Raw genomic sequence first — 26,676 nt, forward strand, 5'->3', positions numbered from 1 at the left:
TTGTAGTTGAAATTGAATAAGGTATGTGACTTTAAAATGCAGACTTTCATTATTAATTTTACAATATTTTCATTGTTTAAATGGTGTAGGTGTAACACTATTTATTTTCTAGCAGTCATAAATTAAGTTGTCATTTTTAAAACTTGGCTGCAAACTTGCTTTACTTGACTGAACAGAGTTGGACCCTTACTTAATGATGGTGTAAATTGCAAACAGCTGAGCAAAGAACAAAGCTCATTTTCCAAAAGTCATTAGCTGAGAATGCTGTTAAACCCTGATGCAATACAAAGGCAACTTCCCTTTGTGGCCTTGAAACTGTGTGGAAATGTTAGGTTGATGAAGACACCCAAATGGTACAAAAATGTCTAATAGCAATATTTCATTTTTAATAGTATTTTGATATACAGCTGAGGCAAATGGCATTTTTTTTTAGAACTTCATACATTTCAAATTACCATACAATTCCTGCATTAAATCAGCTAGAGTATCCACTAAGGGTGTCTGGGCTTTCATATGGGACTTCTGACCCACCACATTGTGATATAGTGAGAAATAGCAATAAATGTATTGTAACGTGAAATATGTGTAATTGCAAAAAACTCAAACCAAGTATACTTAGCCAAGGTGCAAGTATACATTTGTCCTCAAAACCTTGTACGTTTTCACTTTCATTTGCTGGATTCGGATAAAATGGTGGTGTGTGTAAGAAAGAGATGGTTTGTCAGTTAAAGTTACTCCCGCAATGTAATCAGTAATACTCTTGAAAATAACATACCTTAACTAAACCCTAATTGTAATAAACAATTCCTTGAATTTCATACTTAAAGGAGTTTAATAGGAACACTATCCATTTATTTATCAGCCAATTGTGTGGCAGAAGTGCAGTGCATTAATGTAGCCTGGTCTGCTGAATCTTGATTTCATACCATCTGTCACCCATCAACCAGCCATGTGTCAGCAGTCTAAACTGGTGGAGGTGATGTTATGGTGTGGGGAACCAGTTAATAACCAGTCAATCATCACTCTGACACCACAGCCTATTTACTGCCCATTATTGACAACTTTCCTTAATAAAATGCCTACATACAGCATGATAATGCTCCGTCACAAGGCAAAAGTCATCTCAAACTGATTTCATGAACAATGATTTCAGTGTCCTTCAGTGATCTTCTCAGTCACCACACACTCCAGTAGAACACCTAAAGGATTGTAGTAGAACAGAAGATTCACAGCGTGAAAGTGTACCTGAAAAAATCTGCAGGATGCAATCATATCAACATGGACCACAATCTCAAAGGAACGTTTCCAACATCTTGTGGAATCCACAAGATATTGAGGCTGTTTTTGTGAGCAAAGGGTGACTTCCTAGGAAAGTGCTCACTGAGTTTCGCTACCTCTATAACTGTGTGTTTAAGAAGAGCATTTGTAACCTGTTTAATTTGTTTTAATTTCCTAAAAATAACACATCCCTTAATTTACTAATTACTGCCTTATTCTGTACATCCTCTATCATGACATCACAATGTTTCTTGGTGGAGATGAACACTGAGGTAGCAGCAGTGGAAACACAAAGCCATAAATAGAGCACCAGGCTATTTTTATGCATCTCCAGTTGCTTGCCACATTATCCAGCTTGCTGCTGGCTTTAAACATCGGAGCACACTGGAAGAACAACTGCAACTGATCATATTTCTTGGCAGATGGAACGTTTGACAGCTGTCATGGTTGTTGTGCATGCTAATTAGCAGGCCTGGAATGTTAAGTAGAGCCATATGTGTAAGTCTGAGGAGCACCTCATTGTGTCCAGAATCCAGCCCGCTTTTGTCATATTTGTGTCCCTCCGGGGCCCGTGTGTGCAACTTCAATGCAGAGCACATACTGTAGGAGCCATTTTTAAAGGAGCGGTATGTAATTTCTTTACAGTCTGCCTGTGAGGCAAATTACAAACACTGTCAAGTTTTTCTCCTCACTCCCTTTGAAGTTGTGCTTGAAAATGCTCCCTGTCATTTATTATGTACTTTATAGTGTTCTGTCTCAAGCACTATATGCTGCTGAAGTATAGACAGCGAGCTCAACTGAAACAATTTAAAGATGTACAAGAAGCACTTCCTACTATATTAATTATGTGGGATAGCAGATATTTTTACAAGAAATGAGAATGAAAACCAAACATAGCGGAAGACTATAATGACTTAATTGTGATTTTCTGTATTAAGTTCACAACTAAAGTGTATGTTTATAACATTACAAGGTTGGCTGCTCTCATGTTCTCAAGTAAACATCCAGCTGAAAGAAACTGCTCTGCACTGTGATATTCACTGCAGAAGAACTGTGCATTGTTTGTACTCTGGCTTTGCAGTGCACTGTGGGGAATTCTGTATGACAGCCTGCCAAACCTCTTCACACTATCAAATGTTTAACATTTTCTATCGCAGTGTATAATATACTATTATTATTTCAAATTCTGAACTGATATATGTTTTACTTTTGCACATAAATTAGGAGAAAAGCTCTGAACATTGATTAGCCCCAAAATTAAATGAAACCGTCTCTGTTTTGATGATGACACGATGGTGCAGGAGCATCAAAGACGATGTTAAAGCTGGTATCGGATTAAAAACTGAATTTGCCATTTTTCTTTCAAACAAAGATTTTAAACATCTTTAATGGTTAAGGCTCAACTGGTTAAGGCTCTGGGTTGTTGATCGGAGGATCGGGGTTCAAGGCCCAGCACAGCCAATCTGCCACTGCTGGGCCCCTGAGCAAGGCCCTCAACCCTCCCTGCTCCAGGGGCGCTGTATCATAGCTGCCCCTGCACTCTGACCCCAACCTCCTTAGTTGGGGTATGTGAAGAAAAGAAGTCCACTGTGCTGTAATGTACATGTGGCGATAATAAAGGCTTCTATGCCCCCTTCTATACTAATGTGTGTGTTAAGCTGGCTAATTCCACAATATAATTTTAGAAGCAGGTGGCAAATGCAAGGCCAGAAATAAGCCTAAAATGCTTTATTGGTGAAATCTATTTACAATTTTATGAAGTAGAGATGTCAAAGTGTACTACTAGCTGCACTGATTTCCAGAATTCAGCCCACATTGACAGTTTCCCCAGATTGCCACAGATATGAGTGTCCACATTACAAAAAAGCTGACAAGTAAGGCATTAATTTGGACAAATCTCTGACAGATTGGCCTTCATGGTTGCCATTTATGGTAAAAAAGGGTAGGGCTTGGAAATCCTTAGAAACTCATCAGCTGAGATGAGCAGAGATCAGCTGCATGGCAATACTGTGAACCATAGCTGAATATATGTGAAACATACTGTATGTCTGGTACCATTTGTCTGGAAGGTCACCGAAATAAAGCAGTAACTAACAAACTACTCATTGTTAATTATTAGGGCTGCTGATATTAAAGCGGTGCTGGCTTGCAGCACTTCTTGAATATTTTTATATACAATATGGCCAAAGGTTTTTAGACACCTGACCATCACAATACTGTGCTTTTTAACATCCCATTCCAGATTTAATCTCTCTTTCATGTTGTTTCTCCTCCACACAGCCGGGAGGGATTTCCTGGACATTTTAGAGAATGGCTACGTGGATTCAGCCTTAAGGGCATTACTGAGATCAAACACTGAGGTTGGGTGAAGAAGCCTAAGGTACAGTCAGTGTTCCAGTTACTCAAATGTGTTCAGTGGGGTTGTAGTCAGGGCTCTGTCCAGGACGCTCGAGTTCTTCCACACCAAGTTCTTCCACTGTCATGTTGGAAAAGGTTTGGTTCTCTTAGCTCCATTAAAGAAAGGAACAAACTGGCAAAGAAGCATACATGTGTGTCAAGATCAGGTGTCCACAAACATCTATCGATGTAGTGTATATGAAAATTATGTTCAGTCTAACTATACATTTTTGTGTTGACAGACATTTAATAAATTGCACCTAAGCATATTTTCCAGGATACATGCCAAAGACAGATCAAGCTCTGAATCTGACAGTATATTTTTATTTTGTGATAATCACATGGTCACAGTTATAGATTTACATCTATAAGGTCTCATAATCTACTTAGAAACAGAATACATATCAACATGAATATTCTCCTGTCTTGATCTGTAACTAGGTCTAGAAAATGAGCTACACTGTATATGTGTGTGATGGAATGCAGTGTGTGTCACACTAAATATAAGAAATTCAGGTAACAGCCAGCAGACCTACAGAGGATCCAATTCCAAATCGAATACATTTGGTAGTATAAGTGGGTTAATAACTTGCTTTAAAGAATGTACCCATGAAACTGATGGCTGACAAATTAAATCCTAATAATATACTGACTGTATACACACATTAGCCATATAGCTCTAACCTTTCCTTTTTCAATTCAATTTTAGAAATATCCATAATCCTTTATTCCATTTCCCTATGTTTGTCATAAATACAGTGACAATCTTTGTCTCACACACACGTACACAAGTGCAATGATGTAAAACCAGAATACATGCTATTGTGCAGCACATTCGTGTAAAATGTAAAAGCAAGCAAAGAAGAAAAAAAATAATAATTATAAACACAACACAAGGGAATATGAGTTTTAGACTAAAGGTCCTGTACTGCACACGATTAAAGCATTACACTTGCTATCTGCTGCATTCAAGTAAAACAAACAAACAGAAAAACTCCAACCAACCAACCAACAAACAAAACAAAAAACCCAATGCAAACAAAAGGTTTGAGAAAAACAAACAAAATTTTTTACAAGTATTTTTTTTTCTTACTTTGTCCCAGAAATCAACGTATTTCAAAATGCACTAATTCTTAAAATTATTTCCTGTGGCATGGCTTGATAAATATTATCTATGCAAAAATGGAAAATGTCCATCTGAGATTTTATTGTTTCTCTACAAACCTGAACCTGGATCTAAGAGCAGCATTCAAGGAATAATAATAATAATAATAATAATAATAATAATAATAATAGACAGTGATTTGCTTTTAATCACTTCTCACGTTGATAACCTCCATCAATGATCCTACAGCATATAATTAAGATTTAATTTGTAGTAGGATTATAGAACCTCTTCATAGCAGCCGAGGGGCTTGATCTGCTTTTAAAGCCTCCATACACAGTGTGTACTTTATAGCTGGAATATAAGCTCGTTCTATTCATTTAGTCTATAGCTGAATATATTCTGGTACAAAATATGACAAAATGACTTCCATAGGAACACAGTCGCATGAAGAGAAGTTTACATACTTTTAATGTCACTTAAATTTCAACAACAGTCAAAGGTAACACTGATATTTCTGGGAATATACAATATTTAGAGAATATCCTTACAGTATAATGTTACATGCAAGAGTACTTCAGTTGACATTCCTCACTGCAAGTCACTAGAACAGAGAAAGGAGGGAGAGCAGCAATGCAGAATTAAAGACATAGACAAGCTTAAAGGGGGAAAAAAAAGTCTGTCACTAGATTGCAAATGTTCATTTACAAAACTTAAACATACATATTGCACATGTGATTAGTACAAAAAAAAAAAACCCAGACAAACAAACAAAAAGAATGAGACAAACAGAAAAAGACAACACTTGCTAAGCAAAACTCTTCTGCTGATACTCCTCACAGATAGAACAAACTTCTATCACAGTTGCTGTACATTAGTGAATACTACAAATATGAGACACGTGATTTAGATCTTTCTAATCTGAGCTAAGATCATGTTCATCAGATTCAACGCCTTTCCGTACACAGCATATTAAGCATTAAGTAAGTAACAAATATTGACCTGTCTGGAAAAATATGATTCAATCCTCATTTCTCAAGCTTCTGTGATACACATCTCAACTTGTGGTATATACTACCTTCATACAATACTTAGCTGGAATTGTGAGAAAGTGAAAGGCATTCATTAAAAAAGTAAGAAAGTAAGAAAGTAAGAAAGAAAGAAAGAAAGAAAGAAAGAAAGAAAGAAAGAAAGAAAGAAAGAAAACCAAAAGCAGAATTGCAGAAAGCCTGTATCAATTTACGCTGCATGCAGAACCACAAACAGCAGCACACAGGATGAAGGGGCACACACTCACTCAGCCCGCTGAGAACACAAATAGCACAGCAAGAACCCACGAGAACTCTCTCGAAATATGGGGAAAGAAATTAGTCATCTCTGAAATGTAGTCTCCCTCCTTAAAGTCAAAAACAACAGTCTAAATCCTGCATGTAAGTTTTTTAACCCCCCAAATACCCCATCAGTCAAATCTGCTTGATCACTTTTATCTTTAAATGTACAGTTACTTCATATCATTTTATTCATCCCTAAAAAAATAGTTAAAAAAATAAAACCATGGTGCACTAAGTGGCCAAGACTGATGAGTCGAGGCCTAAGGAGGATTCCTGCATTAGCTAGCTCCTTCCTCCTGCTCTTCTGCCTCCTGATTGTTCAGTGATGAGCAGATGAGTGCAGTAAACACAGTTCTGCCGGAACAGAAGATCCTCTTTGTGTTTGTTTAGGAATCTTCCAGAGATTTGCTTCAAAGGCAACCAGAAGAGTTTCAGGTCAAGCCCTCGCTCGCCTAATCAAAAGTATTGGACTGAGTTTTATAACAGTGAAACTAGATCTTCTACTTCAAGAGTATAATACTGAGGTTATTTTATCTCACGCCCCAGACGCATTTTGTTCTGCAACAGTAATATTGATTGATTATTTTACAAAATAGTATATGCACGACATACACAAAGCGTTTCTTACTAACTCAGTAACTGCTTTTGAATAATTGGCACATTAAAGACTGCTAACTATTTCACAGAGAACTGTGGTCTACAGCTACATTAAATACTGGAACACGTACATCTTTGTGAGTGACTTTATTCATGGCTAGACTGTTGACCATTGTATTTAAACTCTCCATTTCTAGGTATTATCATTCTACTGAGATTGTTTGTTTCTGCTAATTAGCAAGCAGGGTATTTTATAGTGCTCCATAAGCAATTAATTACAAGATAAAACAGTAGCTATGGTCTTTTTGCATGCTTGGCATTGTCGTTGCATGAAAGCCGGACAGACGTCCAGGTGTGAAGTTTAAAGGGAAAAAAATCATAAATCAATCCTAATGAGAAGAAGCAGCGTTTGCTTGGGCGTGAACAGGTGAATGGTGATGCGAAGGAAATGTGGAAATGGAGGTGGGAAACCCCACAGGGTCTAGTAGCCCTCTGAAAGCCTGGAAGAGAAAGCCAGTGCTACACAGTGTGCGTCCCCTTTCTCTTCCCAGAGGAAAGGGGCTCTAAATGAAATGAGTCACAATGCCTTTTTTGTTTTCATTCCCCAGTTGGTTCCTGGGCCACAGTCATTCACATGCCAGCTATAGAGCAAATCTGCCAAGGTGCCTCTGGAAAGTCAGTCCCAGTGTCAGTCCTTCACACCACAGTGCTGATGCCACTGTGTTTGGGCTTTGTGCTGCCCGGGCCAGCTGCCGGGGGTGGAGCCTGGCTGTGGTGGTGCTGCAGGTGGGAAGGGTGGGGTGGGTGCTGAGCGTGTGGCCCGTGGGGGTGTGGCGCATGTGGATGGCCATGAGAGGAAGAGGCAGCTGTGGAAGAGGGGTGGTACTGGATGTGGGCGGGTGGGTGGTAGTGGTGGTGGTGGTGATATGGAGGTGGGTTCTGCTGAACGTGACAGTACTGAGTGTGGTGTGATGGATGTGTGTCGCTTAGGCTTGTGCCCTCGCGAGCTGTGTGGTGCAGATTGGACGGATGTGGCGTGTGAGAGATCAGGGTGGGGTGGGATGGATGAGGAGGCTGTGGGGGCAGAGAGGGGGACTTGGCACCCCGCTTGGTGCCGAACAATGAGCCAAGCAGTGAGGATGAGCTGGGCATTGAGTGCTGGCGTGAGGGGCAGTCACGACTGGAGGCAGCACGACGCCTCATGTGAGGGCTGCTAATGATTGAGCCCTGCAGACAAACAAACACACACACACACACACACACACACACACACACACACACACACACACACACAAACACACACACAGAGAGTGTGTGAGAGAAGAGAAAGCAGCTCTACCACAAAACCTAGTACATCACTGCTAAATACACAGCAGGGGGTCAGACTACTGTGCTGAAAGGCTGCAACACTGCTGGGATGATTCATCATACACAACTATTACTAATTAACTGTTTACACATTTTTATTTTCATCTTAATTAGCAGCAATAAGAATACACTTATGAATATACTTATGCAAATAGAAAAAACAGACACATCTATTTTGTGGATCTCTATATGTGAGGAAGGTCAAGCAATAAAATCATAAATAAAATCATCTGGTTGTTTAATGTTTCGAAAAAAAAAAACTTTCACCTTGTTTCTCTCATATAATCTCTGTAATTATAAATCATAGAGCAATTAAAACAAATTCAACATGTTTTGTTGGAGTAATTTACAGTATAGTTCCAATTTATGTAGTTTTTAAATCGGTCATGTCAACTCAATCAACTTTCCAGGACTGGAGTCTGACATGCTGCTATAAAAAGCAGGGCACTAAAAAAACAACAATCAAAAACCTTTCAATCTGGTAGAGAAGGAATGCAGTTGAAAAGCCTACAGATTACAATCAGTGCAACATAATATGCAGTTCCATGCCTCACATTGTTCATCAGTACAGCATATTTTGTATCAAACCGGACAGAACATTCAGGGCACATGGCACTAGGCATAACAAGACACGCGTCTTCTGTCAGTGTCACACAATAGAAGAGAGAAGATTCTGAATGGTCATGCATGCCATGCAAAAGCTGGAACAGGCAGTGAATGGTAAATATTACTACTAATAAAGATCAAGTAATATTGTGTGTGTGTGTGTGTGTGTGTGCATGTGTGTGTGTGTGTGTGTGTGTGTAAAAGAGTGGTTTTTAATTAATAAATATTACAAAAAGTGATCCTATTAATAAACATGGATGGATAAAAATGTACCTAGTCATAATCCTACTCCTGTACTTTCTAGTACTAGAAGTTCTTTGGGCTGGATAGGAAAAGATGCAGACTGTCAAGGCTGCAGGGAGATGGAGAGGTCTTTCCTTTCAAGCTCACTGAACATTTATTTGCCCCATTTATCAAGTAAATTGTATGACACACCATTAAATAGAAGAAGCAAAGCAGACTGCTGAACACGCTGGTTGGTGCATGCTGACTATGTACAGCATATGAAAGGTGTAAGATGATTGAAAGCAGTAAATAAAGTTCAAAACCTGCTGAAAACAACACACACTCAACATAATGGGAGTTGGCTAATGGTCTCCAATAATCATTAAGATCAGGAGATACGGAGAGGAAAATAGTTACTGGAAACCGTTAGTAAACTTCCTATTATGATGTGGGTTTTTTCAGGTGGGAAGAAGGAATGAAATAATGAAATGTCTACTTTTGTTGCAAATAGCTCATGCAGTGAGAGAGGTTCAACACTGTCATCACATGACAACACAACTAAAAGGGTGCAAAGAACAACAAAAGTGAGAAGAAAGTTGCAGTGTCACAATCAAAGACTTCACTAAGAGCTCTTGTTCATGGCAGCCTGGAAAAATGAGCCTTACGTTATGGTACTTACGTCCATATTGCTGTCTAGAGATCCTGCACTGCTGCGGCGACCTCGCTTGCCTGAGCAGGACATGCCACAGATCAGAGCACGCTTACACAGCACAGCACAGCACAGCACAGCACAGGACATTGGGGAAAAACAGAGCGGCATCTAGCCTGCTTGCCTGCATGGGGCACTATTTTATACATGGCAAGCCACTAGTTGACTCACAAAAGGTGTACTGAGTTTGGGAGCATGGGATTGGAGTGAGTACACAGAAATCTTCTGGATTTGATTCTATTTAATCGATTGAGCACTTTTCTAGGCTAGCATGAATATTTAGCATGTTCTAGAAAAGGCAACTTATACTAACTATCCAACTTTTTGCATTGTAACAAGACTAACTTACCTAGCAGTACTACAGGATACAGAGCTAAAAAAATAAAAATAAATAAATAACAGTGGGGAAATTGTAAGGGAAATGTAAGAATAATTAGATTTGGTCTGTCATAAAGTGATCTGAAACACACAAAGCTAAAAGTTAGCAGTAATGTTACCTGTCAGGATCAGACTGCCTGAGATTTAGCTATTAAATAGTAATCTTACTACTTTAGGCAACACTACAACTATGACTATTACATTAAAATGTTTCTTTGTAATCCATGAGCTGACAGACATTAGCAAAATATTAGCGGGGACAAAGTGTTACTGCAAACTCACGAAAGATGTCATTCATCCTTCAGGGCTGTTATTTTTATTTTAAATTGTTTAAAGATTTCTACTGCAGCACACAGACTGCTTTCCGATTTCATCGCCTCAGTTCATTGCTCACCCGCAGCGTGGCCGTATTATCACCCGTCTGTGTTAATAGAAAGCCATGGGTAGCTGTTTACACCTTCCTGGTTTCTCCTGTGCAGTCATTATCATGCAATCATGTAACTTAAAAACTTAATGCAGAATATCAATGATGCTCTGCTTTATTTACCCATTTATCAAACCTCTTTATGCTCTATTGATCTTCTGTGTTGATTAGAATGTCAATCTGCACAGCAAGTAGCTGCCCACCTTGGGCACAAAGTTCATTCAATTAAAATTTAAATTGAAAGTTTCTAGATTATGGCTCTTTATCATTCTTTATCAGGAGTCCAGCATAGTGGGAACAAATGTTTTAGATGAATCTATAAACTATACAGTACACACCGTCAAAGCACATCTAGCAGAGAAATGTTTCCCTGCAGTTCTCAGCATCCTTTTTATTTCCCATTCCCATGCAATACAACTGTAATGCAGTGAAGGTTTTGCTTTTCAGTGTAACTCATTGTCCACATGTGTGTATCACTGTCATTCCTTTTATCTGGTCTGGAATATCTGGCGTGAAATATGCTACATATTGTAAATTCACACGACAAAGAAAATCCTTAACTGTGTAAATCTTTAGACTTATTCCACTTATTTTTTAGTTCTTTAAAATGTTACAGAACTTTAGTGGAAATGTACCGATTAACTTTGTCCCAAATAACAAACTATACAATATGCACTAAGTATTCATCTGTCTAGTGTGTGACTTTTAAAAGTGTTGTACCGTTTCCAGTGGAACAGTAATGTTTTTTTTTTTACTAACTGGAGGTTTAAGCCGTTTCACAGTTGATGGCAAATGACGTCAAATGCACGTAATGATGTGATGCCACTAGCTTTAGCAAAACATGGGGATTTTTTGAAAAAGAAATCATACAAAATTGACTAATCTGAAAGATGTCTGTAAGGTGTTTTGTCCACCAAAGTGTTGATAGCCATCTTGAAATTTTTTTGTCATTCACTGCCGGTGCCTGGTAGCCCTGCGTCTCTTCTACTGCGTGAGCAAAGCTGCAAGCATTGAGTGCATGAAGTGTCCATACTTGATTAAATGCTTCATCTGGGTACTTGAAGTGCACTTCCTCTTGCTGGAATTTTCAGTGGGAACACACTACACACACTATACTACTCAGTGGCATTGTGCACAAGTTGTGACGCACTGGAGGCTATGCTATAATTAGAGGACAATTATTCAGTAAACCAGGTGATGAGGTGCTCACCTGGCACTATTCCTGGCATCTCCAATACAATGTTGATTTTAAATGTAACATTTTTGAGGCTCTGCTCGCTAGAAAATACACTTTCTAGTGGTGACCTCTGAAATTACCTGCATCGGAAAGGTCGCGTAAGGAGCTGCTGAGGGCACTTCTCTTCAGCCCCTCCCCCATGGCGTAGCTGTCATCCAGGCTGGCTCGGCTCAGGTTGCCGTTGCCTGTCTCCTTTTTCAGACCAGAGCTCTGCGAGATGCTAGGTCGCACTACACCTTTCTGCTTTTCTAGCTCAGCTACACACACACAAACATAGACAAACTTCAAATGTTTGATTTATTTTCTGTATCAACAAATCCAAATCCTCCAGTTCTACCAAAATACCTCTGCATCCGAATAATATGTCTAACCAGAGTAAAAGAGTAAAATGTACTTTGTCCAACAGGACACATTTTAATTATGAAGCCATTACAATGGCACACAGACATTAAAATGTAGCTTCTTTAAAAGAGTTTAGAAGGCTTGCTGGTGTAAGTCCCAGTAAACAAATTAGTAATAAGGTTATGAAAGCCGCTCATGCTCACACTCGATTCTGTATTTCTCCATCTCCTGCACCTCGGCGATGGACTCCCGCAGGTCGTCTGTAAACTTCTTTCGGTCTTGTGGGTTGGGTGCATTGAAGTTGATCAGGACTTTGATATCAGCACCAGGGATGGCTGATGTGAGCCGCACGCCATTGGGATAAACTGTTAACCAACAGGTGAAGATCACTTAACAAGCTGTAAGAAATTACAGAAATTGCACCCAAATTCCACTCCAAGGTACACATCTAAAAGAGCTCATTCCTAAGAAGTGTCATAAGGTAATACGTTTAGGACTCTAAACGTATAAATGTGATTCAATTATAAATATGGGGATGGCGGCAGGACATTAGGGATCACCACGAACAAAGGGTCTACGTGACCGCGATTACCATTTGAAGTGACCACTTGGTTGATAACAATACCAAGCCAAGGTCTACGTGGCCGCGATTACCATTTAAAGTGACCACTTGGGTGCTAGCAATTATAACAATACCAAGACAAGGTGTACGTGACCATGATTAACATTTAAAGACATCAGCTAGACAACAAGGTGTAGCCCAGCCATTTGGGAGACATTCAGTTCTTACCCTCAATACACATTCAAAGCGAAACTTCATTTAAATTACCAAAAGGGAAAATTATATATAAGGTTTGAGCAGAATTTGCTCTGGGTTCGTGTTCTTTCTGACTCCGACGAGCCCAAAGTACGCCATGTATTTTGTCACTGCTATGCTGGAATAAACTTCTTGTTCTTTATTAAGATCTTCAACATCATCGTCTTTATTTTTACACTACGCATTTTTTTCTTACAAAGCACAAATAATCACACAGTCTCGTGGCACCTTGGTGGTGCGGGGATTTGAGCTCACAACCTTCTGATCAGTAGTCCAATGCCCGAAACACTTCACTTATCTACCACTTCCTTTTTTTTCTACCTTTCAATCAGGCAAGGGTTTTTTAATAGGAACAATTTTAAGAAAAAAAAGGGAGTAGTAAAGTTTGTTGGCATTGAGAACATTGCTATTCAAAATGAAGTATATAACATGTGATCCCTTTTAAAGCTACAGCCATGTAACTGGTCATTTTGTCAGATCTAACACCTACAGTATAACATCTGTTTAATGCGGCTAACGCAGCTAATCTGATCAGAAGAGTGTGGGTATATACAGTATGGTAGATTGCACGAGAATGGGAAGTGGCGTCTATCAGCAACTTTGGAAAAAAGAATATAAGCAACAAAGTACAGCTTTTCTGTAACACAGAATTTTATACTATTTGCAAAAAAAAGTCACAGTTAGTTTGCACTCGGGGAGGGGCATTGACCAAATAGTAGCTACAGAAGCCTAAAAAAAGTCAGTAGTGATCCTTGTCTTTATTACACCACAGATCAAGTAACAGCTGGTAGTAACAGATGAGAAGAATGAAAATACCTTGTGGCACATCTCTTGTGCTAGACATTTTCTTGAATTAGAAAATATTAATATAAATTTAATTATTTTAGGCTAGGGAGGTCCAGGGCTAAGGTAAAAGAAGAACAGGAAAGAAAAGCAACTCACACTGGTTCTCGAAGAGAAGCACCTGCATGCCGTATAGAGAGAAGGACTGCCTGAAGCTGTATGTCACTGAGTTCTTCTTCTTCTGGAAAATCTTGGTTACCTAAATTGAAAGTGAAAATACTTAGGACCCCATCTGCTACTGCTTATCCTTTATTTTGATCTTATCTCTTAAGTAACTCTCCTCAATCATATAACATCTACAATCTCATAAAGCTGCTGAATCCTTTTGAACTGGTGGTTATGAACTCGACTGTTACAGGCTGCACAAGAGAATATATTCCTTTTATTTTTAGTGTTACTCTGATCCACAGAAGAATGAGAAAGAGATCTTTCCCATCCAATGACAAAAGCAAATATGTATGCAGTTGTTCCAGTTGGAAGCTGCAGGGTTTTGTACTTGGATGTCATCCTAACAACCTGTTCAAGCTTTTCTTACCACCAGAAGATCGTTGAAGAGAAAGATCTCTCTCTGGTGGAGGCCGAGTTTCTGCGGCTTGTTGGGATCTGGGACCTCAAACAGCCTGCAGTAACACACTAGCCTGCGATGTGGTAAAGACAACACCTGTAAAATAAAATAGTACACAGACCATGTGTCATAGGGTTATGTTCAACCAATGAAACATTCTGCTCAGGATGTGGAACAGGGCAAGCAGCAAGTTAAGCAGATGTGGAAAAGGGGACCAAAAATTACTATGATTTAAATCTAACTTTAGTTATTAGTCATTAGTGGGATTGAAGCTTACATTTTGAAGATAAACCCCAGGATACTTAACATTTCTTTTTCTTTTGGATATTTGGCTGTTACATTATAAATTCTCATGACCAGATTATGATGAAACATACATTTTCCCACTCCACAAAAGTCAGAAAACTACCACAAAATGTATTTTAAAATCTACTTAATTCAATCTTGCTGAAAGTAACACGGAAAGTAACTGGAAAACACAGATTCCAGTAAACATGTATTTAAACTTAAAGGAATATTTAAAGGAATGTCTGAAAAGTGCATGAGGTGGACAAATTGTAAGATGTATTTACCACACAAAGTAGTGAAAGCAGATTTTATTTTTATTATTTTACTGTAATAAAAGAACAAAGCAGCAACAGTATTGAAATATTGCTTACAAAATTTCAATACAGTTGTTGTTTTATTCTTTTATTACATGCATTAAGGAATCTTTGCTAAATGTTTTGTCAATTCCATAGATTTTCAAGAATTAAAAATAAAATAAAAAGTTTTTCTACATTTGTCTCCCCATACTGAGGCTGACATCACAAACAATGTTAACATCTTTCAGTACTGTAATGAGGCCTAGATTATGACTGAAAAAGCACTGGTTAAAGTAGTACATAACCTTCTCTAGTCAGGGCTAACTTTGTTTGCATTATTTATATCAGAGCAATATTTAACACAAGACATTTTCTAAAGAGAATTGCTAAAGTTGGGGTAACGGTTGTTCTTGCTCCAAGCCGCATCTGCATGTCTGACTCTTACTAGTTTGAAATGATAATGGTGACAGAAGTAAATGCATGCACAAGTGATGTTTGGTGTTCCACAAGGCTGTGTTCAATGCCCACTGCTTTTCCCCTTACTTTTATATTGAAATATGGTATTGTGCTTTGCTGCTGTTTCATACAGCTACTGTATATTTTTCAAGACCAGAAACCAGATACCAACATAATAAAGTATAATGGACATTAGTATATATTTTGTCAAAAGTACTATACAAATAAATCTGAATCAATGTGAGTATATCTGACATGTCAATAGCCAGGAGACGGCCACCAGCATTATAAAGTAGCAATTAAATATATGTTAATGGGCGTTCATGACAGTTCCTGGGAGGTTATAAGGTCTAATATGAACACTATTATGCTGAATATACTTGCTAAATGTTAATGCATAAATGGACATGACATCATTTATCAACAATAAAAATGAGCCAAAAATACGCACACATCCAAGGCCATGGTGGAGTGAGCCAATCTGAAAAACAAACAAAACCCAAATAGGTCATAAAGACATCAAACAAAGCTACTGTGAGAAAGGATCAGCAAGAAGGAGCAAGCTTGGAGAGTAAATATGTGTTTTTTCCTTTCCTATTGTCTCTAGAATTTAACACATTCTCCTGATGTCTACCTGGTTTCTGTAAGCTCAGTGTGTGGCTGAGATCACTGCTGGAGTTGATGAAGAGCAATGCTGTTGAGTTGGCCTAATTACAGCAACAAAGGCCAGAGGCTCTTCCATTTTTGCTCCACAGGGGCTCTGCATTAATGGTAAGGCTGATGGGGCTCGTGGTGTTAAACAGACATGAGGGACGGGGCTGCAGGTCCGTTGTGTGTGCAATCTCCATTATACTTAAAATTATAATTATTACATTTTTAAAGCTGTGGTGACTGAAGCTTATTTTGAATTCACTACATGTGAATGCATGGTAGCACCTTAGTATCCAGGAGGGATCAGAATCTACATTAGATTGGTCAGGGATTTAAACCAAGCTTGACACTCTCTCATTCTTTTAATTTTTTTCTTCCTTTTCTCTCTTTTTACTTTTGCCATTCATTAGATAAGTTAATTTGACACAGACCCCAATAAAGTGGAAATCTTGTGAGAATAAGGTTACAGTTGACCAGAACTGAACTGAACGCTTCCGTGGTGGTCTCTCTGGACAAGCTAATCCAAGGCTAATACAGGGTCAGTGGCTGTGATTGTCTAGAGATGACAAGATGTCCTGTAGAGCAAGAGTGTTGCATATCAATAGGAATCCACTGTTAAGGTCACCTCAGGTGTAAATAATATGGCCTAAAATAGACTACACTGCTCTGTAAATATACAGTAAATGCCAAAAGTGTTTTTAAATTCTAAAGTGCTATTTTTAAGTCCTGACCTGTCTTAAGATCTGTGATGAACTGTGATGAGCAGCTCCAGATAGAAGGAAAGGATAGCAGATGTGAAGATAATGTCACTCACTGGCTTCTTCCCAACGATGAGTTTCTCCACTTTTTGCACTTGGGACACATGGTCTTCATTTGTTTTGAGTTCCCGTTTCCTGATCCGCTCATAAATACCAATCAGCATCTCACGAGGGATGTCTTCTCCATCATCAACCCCTGCCAGAACAGTAGCATTTCATAAGATTTGTACTTTTTTTGGAAGTAATCATAATAATCGGTACACAATTAGTTTTATGTTTAAAAAAAGTTATAATGTTTTTCTAATATAATCATGAAAACATTCCATGAATTTGAATAATTATGCATCAAATGGTTCTGTAGTCTAACCTGCAAATAGATGTAAATTAAAATGTAAGATATTTAGACCATGTTGGGAGAAACAATTAAATGCTTTCTTTTTTTCTCTACTTTAATTGCCACATATTACCCTTTCTAAAATTTCTGCACATTTTTTTTTAATTCTTGAGACTTTTAAACTTTTCTTTTTGAATTCCTATACTTAAGTATACATAAAAGCTCAGTCACAAAAACTCCAGGCTTAAAATCTATGCAAAGAGGCATTAATCAATGTTTTTAAAAACATCTGTTTAAAACTTCGTTGTGGATAAATTAAAGGCTTGTCTGGATTCAGTGCATAAACAGATAAAGGCCACACCTCGTAGATTCTTCACAAAGTCCTCCAGCTTCATCTTCCTCTCTGGCTTTACGTTAGGGCTGTACATGTCCGTGTTGAGGAGGATGATAGCAAATGCCAGGATGAAGATTGTGTCCGGGTTGTGAAATTGCCGCACTACACCGGGATTGCAGATGCAGTAGCGCTGACTAGACAGACATGAGCAGTTTCCCAAATGAAAAAAGTCAAAACAACAGAGGACCAGACAAAACAAAGCATTCTACTAAAGGTCGTAACTATTAGTTTCCTAGGTTTAGTAAAATGTTCCTTCAACTTGGAATTTCTTCTAGGGAACTCAGGATGGGCTCCTCAACTCCAAGCAAGGCATGGAGTTGAGGACATGAAACTCATGCCTGTGCACAGCTGTAAACAAAACAAGTTGACACTTCTTTACCTTTTTTTTTAGATCCTTTAACATTTGGACATATCCACATAGTGAATATTGTTTATTGTATAATTAAATAGTGACTATACAGTTTGCTGTTTTAAAAAGGACAATATACTGTACATCACTCACCACAAGAACAAAACAAAAAAAAGAGCTGGCTCTGATTTGCAGTTAATGTGTGTTTTCACTCAGTTAATCTTGTATAGTGTTGGACATTTCTAACTTGCCCTGGCACTCTGACAAGGTTTGTAGGCGTGTTCAGGACAGAATACTTTCATACACAGCAATCTCAATGATTTTTCACCAGGCAGGAAATTCTCCAGTGCGAGCTAATTGATTTCCTGCTCTCTGTAAGTTGTAAAATCTTTCATGCTTTAATGTGTAGAAAGTGTAATGAGAAAAAAGAACGCACTTTAAGCACATTGAAATGAATGTTTGAGAGCAACAAGATTATGAACAAGATTCTAAATCTGTCAAAACTGCTCTACAGCTTGTATTAAACTGATTTTGTGTGAGCTGAGTGATGGGGGGCTTTTCACCTGTAAGCTTCGATAAGCCGTTCCACTTTCTGTGCTTCGCCCTGTACTCGGATGTGAGCTTGAAACTTTCTCAAGGCTTCATCCAGCTCCATGCTGGAGAAGTCCATCTCATCCACCACACAGCTGCCAAAAGGAAATAAACAGACATAGACCAGTGTAAGTATACACCAGTATAATTAAACACGCTACTGACCCTGCAACACACTTAAACCTACATGCTACAGTAGTTCATGACTTGGAATATGATCTACTTATCAATTGTCACTGATTTGTTCTGTATGATTTTTAGTAAGATTTTTTAATACTAAATACTAAAAAAGATCTCAAGCTGATTTGGATCATTTTGGCATGCCCTTATATGCCCTTATATGCCCTTCTGACTGACTTACTGGTTTAATAAGGCTCACTGGGGTTGCTAAATAAGAGTGGCCATTTAAGAAAAAAATTTCTTTGGCAGTCCCTCCAGGATACTGTGATTTTCTAATTGCAGAAATGAATGCAAAATCAAGAAAACTTCTCAATCTGTGGAGGAGCTTGTACATGCACATGCACAGTTAAAACCCCAAAGAATCCAAAGAAAGGTGTTTACTTGAAAACCAAACTTCTGTGTACTCTTTACAAAGCAATAAAATTTCATATTCTCAAATGGGAGAATGATTTATTCTCATACTGGTAGGATGGGGAAAATCCTTCTGCTTTTTTACTCTCACAATAGTTGTAGTATAGCATCCCAAAATGAAAAATGAGCATGGTGAATGTTTTATTAGAAGACATCTAGAGAACTGATTTATTTGTTCAGAACAGAGGATAAAAGTGTTTTTACTTGGACAATTGATGTATTAATAACAAATCACATTTTGGCTCAAAGCAGTCCCAGTGACAAAAGAAACATTTTCATAGATTAGGCAAGGGATATCTGATATCTGATTTATGCAAAACATAATTCTAATTCATTTATTACTGAGCTGCACAGCAGTGTGAACAGATAAAATATAAATGTCTCAATATCTGAAAATCAAATGTATTAAAAGTCTTCAAAATGGGTCAATTTTTTTTGTACAGTATTATAAATAAGTCTGCTTGATGGACTCAACCCTGGGAAAAATAGGTTATAGGGCAGAAGCACACATGTAATAGGAGTGTGGGGATGGGGACCTGTAGGGATAATTGACCAGCAGAGATTTAGACAGAATTACTTCTCAGTTCTGTTTTCTAGTGTGTACTGCTGTGTGGAAAAGTGAAGAGAACTCACTCCAGGACATCTCGGTTGAACTGCTTCTGTCTGTTGCCCAGGAACTCTCCGATCATCTGCCGACTCAACCCCTTCCTCTGTAACAAGAAGTGAGCCACACCCACTGGGGTGTCTGGAACAAACCCTCGCTCGATCAGATACTGGATACCTTTTTCTGGCTTTCTGTAAATAATATAGGAAGAGTTATTGCATATGAGCGCCTAAACAGCATAAGTGTGTTTCAGATCAAAGTGGGTTTCTGAGTGTCTCTTAGACCAATGAGGAAGGCTTGTGAGCTCAAGAACCCTGATTAAAAAGGACTTCATAAAGAGCAATCGAATCCACAATAACCTACGATTAAAGACTTGATACTTAAAAGAAAGCTTTTGAGTAATCCAAAACACACACAGATGCCTAAAAGTTACTTCAAACAAATCAGCAATCTAGACAGCCTGTATTTCAATCTCATGCCAAACGTTCATTGAAGCCTGTTTATCTGAGTTTTAGCTTAGTTCTTTTCATCAGAGATGCAGAAGGACAGCTGCAGTGTATTCATAGTACAGTTGGGTTGACTGCTTGCTATGTCATTTACTAATTTAAACTGGACTAACTAGCTGCTTAAATAAACTACCTGTGCTTGCCTTTGCCACAATCTTCACATCTTTGATTAGTGTTAATTACACAAGGCCTCAATGGTAATCACAGTGCACAGATACGTAAAAACCTGCCTTACTGCTGAATCAAAGCAGGGGCTATGAACTTTTATAATTGGTTCACATAAATCATGTGGCACTATGGGTTAAAGATCAAGACGATAATTAAAAAAATGATCCACATACACCTCCATATAACACAGTGTGAGTCTGTTTATTCACAGCTATCAGTATAGTCTTATGCTAATGAACCGAGAGACCGGACCATTTGTCCCATCTCTCTTTTCTCCTCTGGCTCACTCTGGGGAAAATGATCTTTTGTTCTTAGAATCAGTACATACTTGTTGAAGAGGTTGAGGCCAATGCGGTAATGGCGCTTGCGGATGACATCGTTGCTGAAGGCTGGTGAGTCCCAGCTGTTACGAGTCTCCTTGTGGTATGTCTGTTTGCTGAGTGTTTGCTCACGCAGGCTGTCCCGTGATGATGATTCTGAACTGCAGTTGATTGTGTCATTTGAGTTGGATGTGCTGTTTACACTGTCATTGTCACCATCTGAGAAGTCAGACTCTGATTTGCTCTGCCTGTTGGATGTGCCATTGATGGCCAGGTGGCTCTCTAGCTGCCGTGGTCGATGCCGGGGGACATCATCATCTCTTCGGGGGATGGAAGAATGGGAGGGATGTGAGGGATGGCGCTTGGGGCTACCCTGCTGGCTAGGTCCACCTCGTTCATAAGCATTCTGCCGTTTTATTGAACTACGCTCAGAGCGATCACTCAGCTCCACTGAACTGTCGCTGGGGGGTTCAATGGTGAGCAGAGGGAGGTGGTCCATCCGAAGCCTTTGCTCTTGGCACTCCAGAGATGGTGTGCTGCGACAGCTAGTGTCAGTGTCGCACTTGTCTTCCTTGTGTACCCAATAGTCCTGCGAGGAGTTTAGTGCACGCAGTTGCAGTTCTGGATCCATGGACACTCTGTCCCCTACAGTCTGTGAAAGAGGCAAGGGAGGAGACAGTTCCTCCTCATCAATGTAAAGGGTCACGTCGCTGTAGGATGCGGTCATCTCATCAAGCTTGCGTCGTTCTCCGCTGTGTGATGGTTTGACCTGATACGTGATGTCTCGATCCAGGTCACCATGACCCCGTTGTACTTCATCTTGCCCTTCATCCCCATGTAAGCTGCGACAATTTAACGCATCATCAATTGACTCAGCCAGTGACTTTACCTGCCTGGAGAAGGCATCTTCCAGTTCGGTGATGGCGTCTGTGAAGTCGCTTTGTCCTGCCTGTGACTTAACGTTGACAGGTACTATGTCACCACGCTCTGAATGTGCCAGCTTAGTGCTGTCATCACTCAAGGAGAGCTGCTTGCCCTCAAAGTAGGAGCTGTGGACTTTTTCAGGACCTTCGAAGGAAAATTGCATCCTCATATTGGAAAGGACAATGCGCCTGGACATGCGGTTTTCAGACATAGAACTCCTGAGGCGCTCAAAATTCTTGTTCATCTGATACTGACGGAAAGCTGTCTGGATGGTCCGGGCAGCATGTCGAGTTATGAAACGTCCCCCGTACTTCCGCTCCAGCATCTCCACCTGTGAAAAGGAACCACACAGGCAGGATTTAATGAAAGGTCTCATTGTAAGGACTATAAAGATTATATCCTACTAGGAACAACAGTCTAAAACATGGCCATTCTTAAAGCAATTTTGCACTTCTGATCTTTGCTGCTAAGGCTTTTGGAGAAAATCCAGTGCCTCAGGCTGAACTACAGGCAGGAATAAACCTCTGTAATCTCACACACTTTGATAGTAGGCTTCTTGTCACTTGAAGTGATCAGCTGCAGCTTTTTGATTTGCCTAGCAGGTGCCAAGTTGCAGGTATTATATGTCTGTATGTGTGCTCAGCCTCCCTGATCTAAAGGACCACTTCCTGCTCTCCGGGCATGAGTACGCTGTGCTGCATGAGTACACTGTGCTGCATGAAAAAACTTAGTCAGCCTACTGTACTGAATTTGTAGTTAATATTTCAAAGATTTTAAATAATCTAATGGACACACTTAACTCTGGTCCCAAGCCTGGATAATATATGAGACTTGTGTCAAGAAGGGCTTCCAGTATAAAACCTGCGCCAAATCTAATATGCGGACCATGTGATTCGCTGTGGTGATCCTGAACAGGGAGCACCCGAAAGACCAACAACAACAACAACAACAACCTTATTCAAAGATATCAATAAAGTCTTTTCTCCATTTTACTTTTCACTAGCTACTGTAGTAAGCTGGTTAATGCTATGGTTGCTAATTAGCAGGCAAAGTCGCAATTGTAGCTAAATTGCCTTGTGGTTCTTAAAAGCACAGAAAAACTATAACAGTAGATTAATATTTGTGGTCTAGTAATACACAAGAAAGAGTATAATTTTTATAAATTTAATACAGAAACACCAGCCTAGTGTCTGGCAGACATCCGGATTTAGTTTTAATCTAAGCATTTCCTCAAGCACCATAATGCTAACATTAAGATTATCTCCTGGAGTACAAAGCACAGTACAAATTATATTAGCTGATTTAGATGTTGCTTTCTTATGTGCATTTGCATTTAATGTGTTGAAATATATATTTATTTATTCTTGTAAAATTGTTGTAATTGTTTTTTGGAACATTCATCCATGTGTTCCTTTATCTTCATCATAGCCAATTCACCTGCTGAGGGTCACTGTGTGACTGGAGCCATTCCTGATTTTAGCGTTTTCTCAAGTGTCAAACTGACCGATTGCCATACAGTTTTAACACAGTGTGTGGAAAACATTCCTCTATCATTATTACTTGAAATCCATTTAAAATGGATGAACTCAAGTGATTAATCAGGGTACAACTGACAGTCTCACTGACTGTGTCATGAGCAAGGACTGAAGAGCAGGAATATTACATTAAAACAGAAGAAGTAAAGAACCTGTTTGTCCTGGAGATCAGTGGAGAGTTCATAGCTCTCAGAGAGTGAACGTGAGCGTTTGATGGCCTCCTCCTCAGCTTGTTTGCGAAGAATAGATTGCGAGTGCTGGAGTTTGGAGCGACGTGGGCGCTGCCGGACCTCGTGTGCATAAAGGGACGGTGCCTCAAAGTGCTCAGTGCTGATGATGGAGCTGCGCGTCACTGGCCCACGAGAGTATCCGCTTTCCAGAGACGCACCTGCCTCACAGCCAGCACCATCACCCTCCACACTGCCGAGGAAAAGAGAGAGTTTCACTTAAGCAACTTTTTTTTAAACTTTTTTAATTATTTATTTAAAACATACCACAAATAACCAGTATCTCTGGTATATATGAAACCTCTATTTCCACTCAACTTCTTGTTTTCAGAAGCAAATTTTATATTATTTATTAATATTATTTATTTTATAGTTGCTTGATAAAAAACAACTTTATCTTACATACAAAATTACGTATACAAAAGGACTAAACAAGGTGTGTGTGAAAGAGAGAAGAAAGATAGGGAGAGAACAGTTCTTCGCAGCTTATAATAAAGTCTATCTATTGTCAGCCATTTTAACAATGCTCCAAGACAGTTATTCCCATCATATAAGACCAGAATTCTATCTACTTCTATCTTCTATCTATTAATGGATAGAGATCCATATCCCAGCAATGCATAGAAAATGGCTGAAGAATGACCTTCACAGATATTACTTGCTCGTAGCTTGTATTCGTTGTGAAACATGACAAGACAGATGTATTTCCCTGCCTGTGTGTGTATGGCAACATGAAGTAAATTCAGCAGCCTTGATTTCACAAGCAGACATGTCTTACAATCATTTTCAGATATTTTTCTGACACACTGGCCGTTGCAAAGTCAGAAATCAAAAGTTTGCTATAATTCATGCATTATGACAATGTTGAATTTGGATCCCAAAGTAGCAGAATAAAGACAAGTGGCCACTATCCAGGCATGGAGACTGATTCTTCCCCAATGATGTAGCCCTGCTATCTAACAGACTGGATAAACCTCATTACCACAAGTGAACTCACTGCTAACATACTGCACTCTATTACACATTCGCACCTAAGGACACGTTCAAAACCATTTTGTAGACTCTAAACTAATCTTTATTTAGTTTTGTATATCTATTATTATATACAAACTTGTCTTATCTTAGTATTTTATTTTACCTACATTTTTCCCTGGATAATTGCTTCAATTAATCCATGTTAATGTACCAATTAACAAGTCACATTCCTTCTAAGTGAAACCTTCCTTAGCCAAGAAAATTTGCTTAATTCCTGGTCAGTAAAATTCATTAAAATTACAGGGTGCGCAACACAAACCAAAAAAAAGAAAAACTAAAAAGCACCACATGATTAAAAGCTCCTGAAATAACAAATTACAGATCATTTCCATTTTAATTATCCAACCTGTTGAATGTTAGGCCTGAATTTAGTCTGCCTTCTGTTCTCTCTCACACATACACTCCCACATCCCCATACATACATTACCACACCCAACAACCACACACACACACACACACACACACACACACACACACACACACACACACACACACACACACACACACACACAGTGACAGATCTGCCAAAAAAAGAGTGCTTACACAGCAGTGACGCAGCACTTAGTGCAGTAAGCAAAACAACTCCTAGCTGTCATTAAAACAGTACAAGAAAAGCTTTCTGTTGTCTGAGGCCACTATTAGACACACCTCTGTATTTAGAAACAGTGACTGTCTGTCTCACACACAGTAAAAGCACACTTCCACTTAACACACTTCTCTACTTCAGAGATCGAGGACACAGTGAAAGTACAAGTGAACACTCGATGAGCTTTCAAAACTCGAGGCTTTCAGAATAGCAAGTTGACAACCATTCGGGTTACACAAGCCACAATGTGCCACTCCATCAAATCTATGTGATTTTAAACAGAATGTACAAGCAAAAAGCAAAGAAAGCCAAACAACAATCTATTGCGTTTTCTGTAAAGAATCTGTAGAAAAAGAGATCTATAAAAAAAAAAAAAGTTTAAGTGTCATATACACAAATGTGAATACACACACACACACACACACACACACACACACACACACACACACACACACACACACACACACACACACACACACACAGGCCCCCCCCCCCCCACACACTTACTGAGCTCTCTGCATCCAATCAGTGGCAGTAGATTAAATTTTAAAGTAGATTAACAAAGCCTCCTTCAATTTAAATGAATTAGCAAGCAGCAGTGTGTACAGCGCTGGCTAAATGAGAACAACAGTGAAACTTCACTCACCCCATCTAGTCATAGTGTTTATGGTCATAATGCTTTCTGTTTTTAACCCTAATGTTATTTAATATTAAGATAGCTCAGTGCACGTACATTCAACCCGAAGGAAAAATGTACATGTTTGAATGGAATGCTGTGGAGATTTTTTTGCAAATTTCTAACAAAGCAAATAATGTGTCCCTGAGGTACCAATAATACACATGAGCTATTAGGTCCAAGATTGGAAATTCTTCCATGTTTAAGTCAATATGTTAGAGTAGTAACACATAATGAGCTGAAATTTTCTACCCTTCAGGCATGCATTAATATCCTGTAATCCGGTTACCCAGAAACTACAATTATGATCACACTGTAACTCAAATATTTAAAGACGTATCATCCTGAAGCTGTGTTGTGAGCCAACAAGAAATTTAGTCAGTGTTACTCCACTGGGGAATTGGTGGTTTAATAAGGTTACTAGGTTCATGGTGAGGAAGCAGGTCCAAACAGTGTCAGCAGACATGCCTCATAAAATACCCAAATTCTCTTTCTTTATGGCTCAATAGAAATGATCGGTGCAACTGCTTTCCATTTACCCCATCCAGAGTGATCCTGATCCTGAAAAAATCATGGAAAGCAGACATTTTTAGGAGTGACTCAGCCAGACAGAATAACCTCCACATGGTGACCTCACTGTTTTCCACCGCATTATAAGGCCCTGAGGCATGGCTGATCAGACGAGTAAAAAAACATCCAGGGTGTAGGTGGTTAATTTGTGAAACTGTATTCATTAGCATTATATAATTCAATAATAAAACTGCAGCTTTTAATGTGGAATTTACATCCCATCAGAAGATTAAAAAAAAAAAAGTCACACAGGGATATGTTGGATGACACAGTTGGCAGCTGATTTGGTGCTGTCTCTGTTCAGGGCTCCATGGAGCTGGAATGACTCAGAGCTTCTGTGACTGATGTTTGATTCCTTCAGAATGCACATTTCAAAATAAGGAGTTAAATGAGATTTTCATTTTGTTTTGGCACCTTCTGGTCTCTCAGAGGACATCTCTTTTACCCTGAGTGAGAGTAACATGGTCTTCTAAGTGAGAGCTCTGAACCATGATGAATGACAATGGAAAATTGTAAAAATGACTGAGATGAAGACAAAGGTTGTTTTTTTTTTTCCTGTGAGACAGATGCTTTAGGGGAAAGGTGTGGAAATGTT

General features: G+C 39.0%; 1 protein-coding gene across 10 annotated transcripts in view; it reads right to left on the minus strand.

Moving 5' to 3' along the window:
• Positions 1-3,979: 3,979 nt before the first annotated feature.
• Positions 3,980-26,676, minus strand: part of iqsec1b (IQ motif and Sec7 domain ArfGEF 1b) — a 192,784-nt gene continuing 170,087 nt past the window's right edge. For 7 of the 10 annotated variants that reach the window (XM_027143926.2, XM_027143925.2, XM_027143931.2 and 4 more), the window contains 13 exons: positions 23,140-23,407; positions 20,537-21,783; positions 19,564-19,725; positions 18,312-18,434; positions 17,367-17,533; positions 16,728-16,867; positions 15,714-15,743; positions 14,193-14,318; positions 13,757-13,856; positions 12,201-12,362; positions 11,736-11,912; positions 9,587-9,636; positions 3,980-7,935 (listed from right to left, as the gene is read on the minus strand). In XM_027143926.2, the coding sequence (XP_026999727.2) occupies positions 7,405-7,935; positions 9,587-9,636; positions 11,736-11,912; positions 12,201-12,362; positions 13,757-13,856; positions 14,193-14,318; positions 15,714-15,743; positions 16,728-16,867; positions 17,367-17,533; positions 18,312-18,434; positions 19,564-19,725; positions 20,537-21,783; positions 23,140-23,407 (3,283 nt within the window). In that variant the 3' untranslated portion in view covers positions 3,980-7,404. The remainder of the gene's footprint in view (positions 7,936-9,586; positions 9,637-11,735; positions 11,913-12,200; positions 12,363-13,756; positions 13,857-14,192; positions 14,319-15,713; positions 15,744-16,727; positions 16,868-17,366; positions 17,534-18,311; positions 18,435-19,563; positions 19,726-20,536; positions 21,784-23,139; positions 23,408-26,676) is intronic. The other 3 variants (XM_047809535.1, XM_047809539.1, XM_027143933.2) reach the window with 3 other exon arrangements.

Source organism: Tachysurus fulvidraco, chromosome 2 (genome assembly GCF_022655615.1).
Source record: "Tachysurus fulvidraco isolate hzauxx_2018 chromosome 2, HZAU_PFXX_2.0, whole genome shotgun sequence".
NCBI lineage: Eukaryota > Metazoa > Chordata > Actinopteri > Siluriformes > Bagridae > Tachysurus > Tachysurus fulvidraco.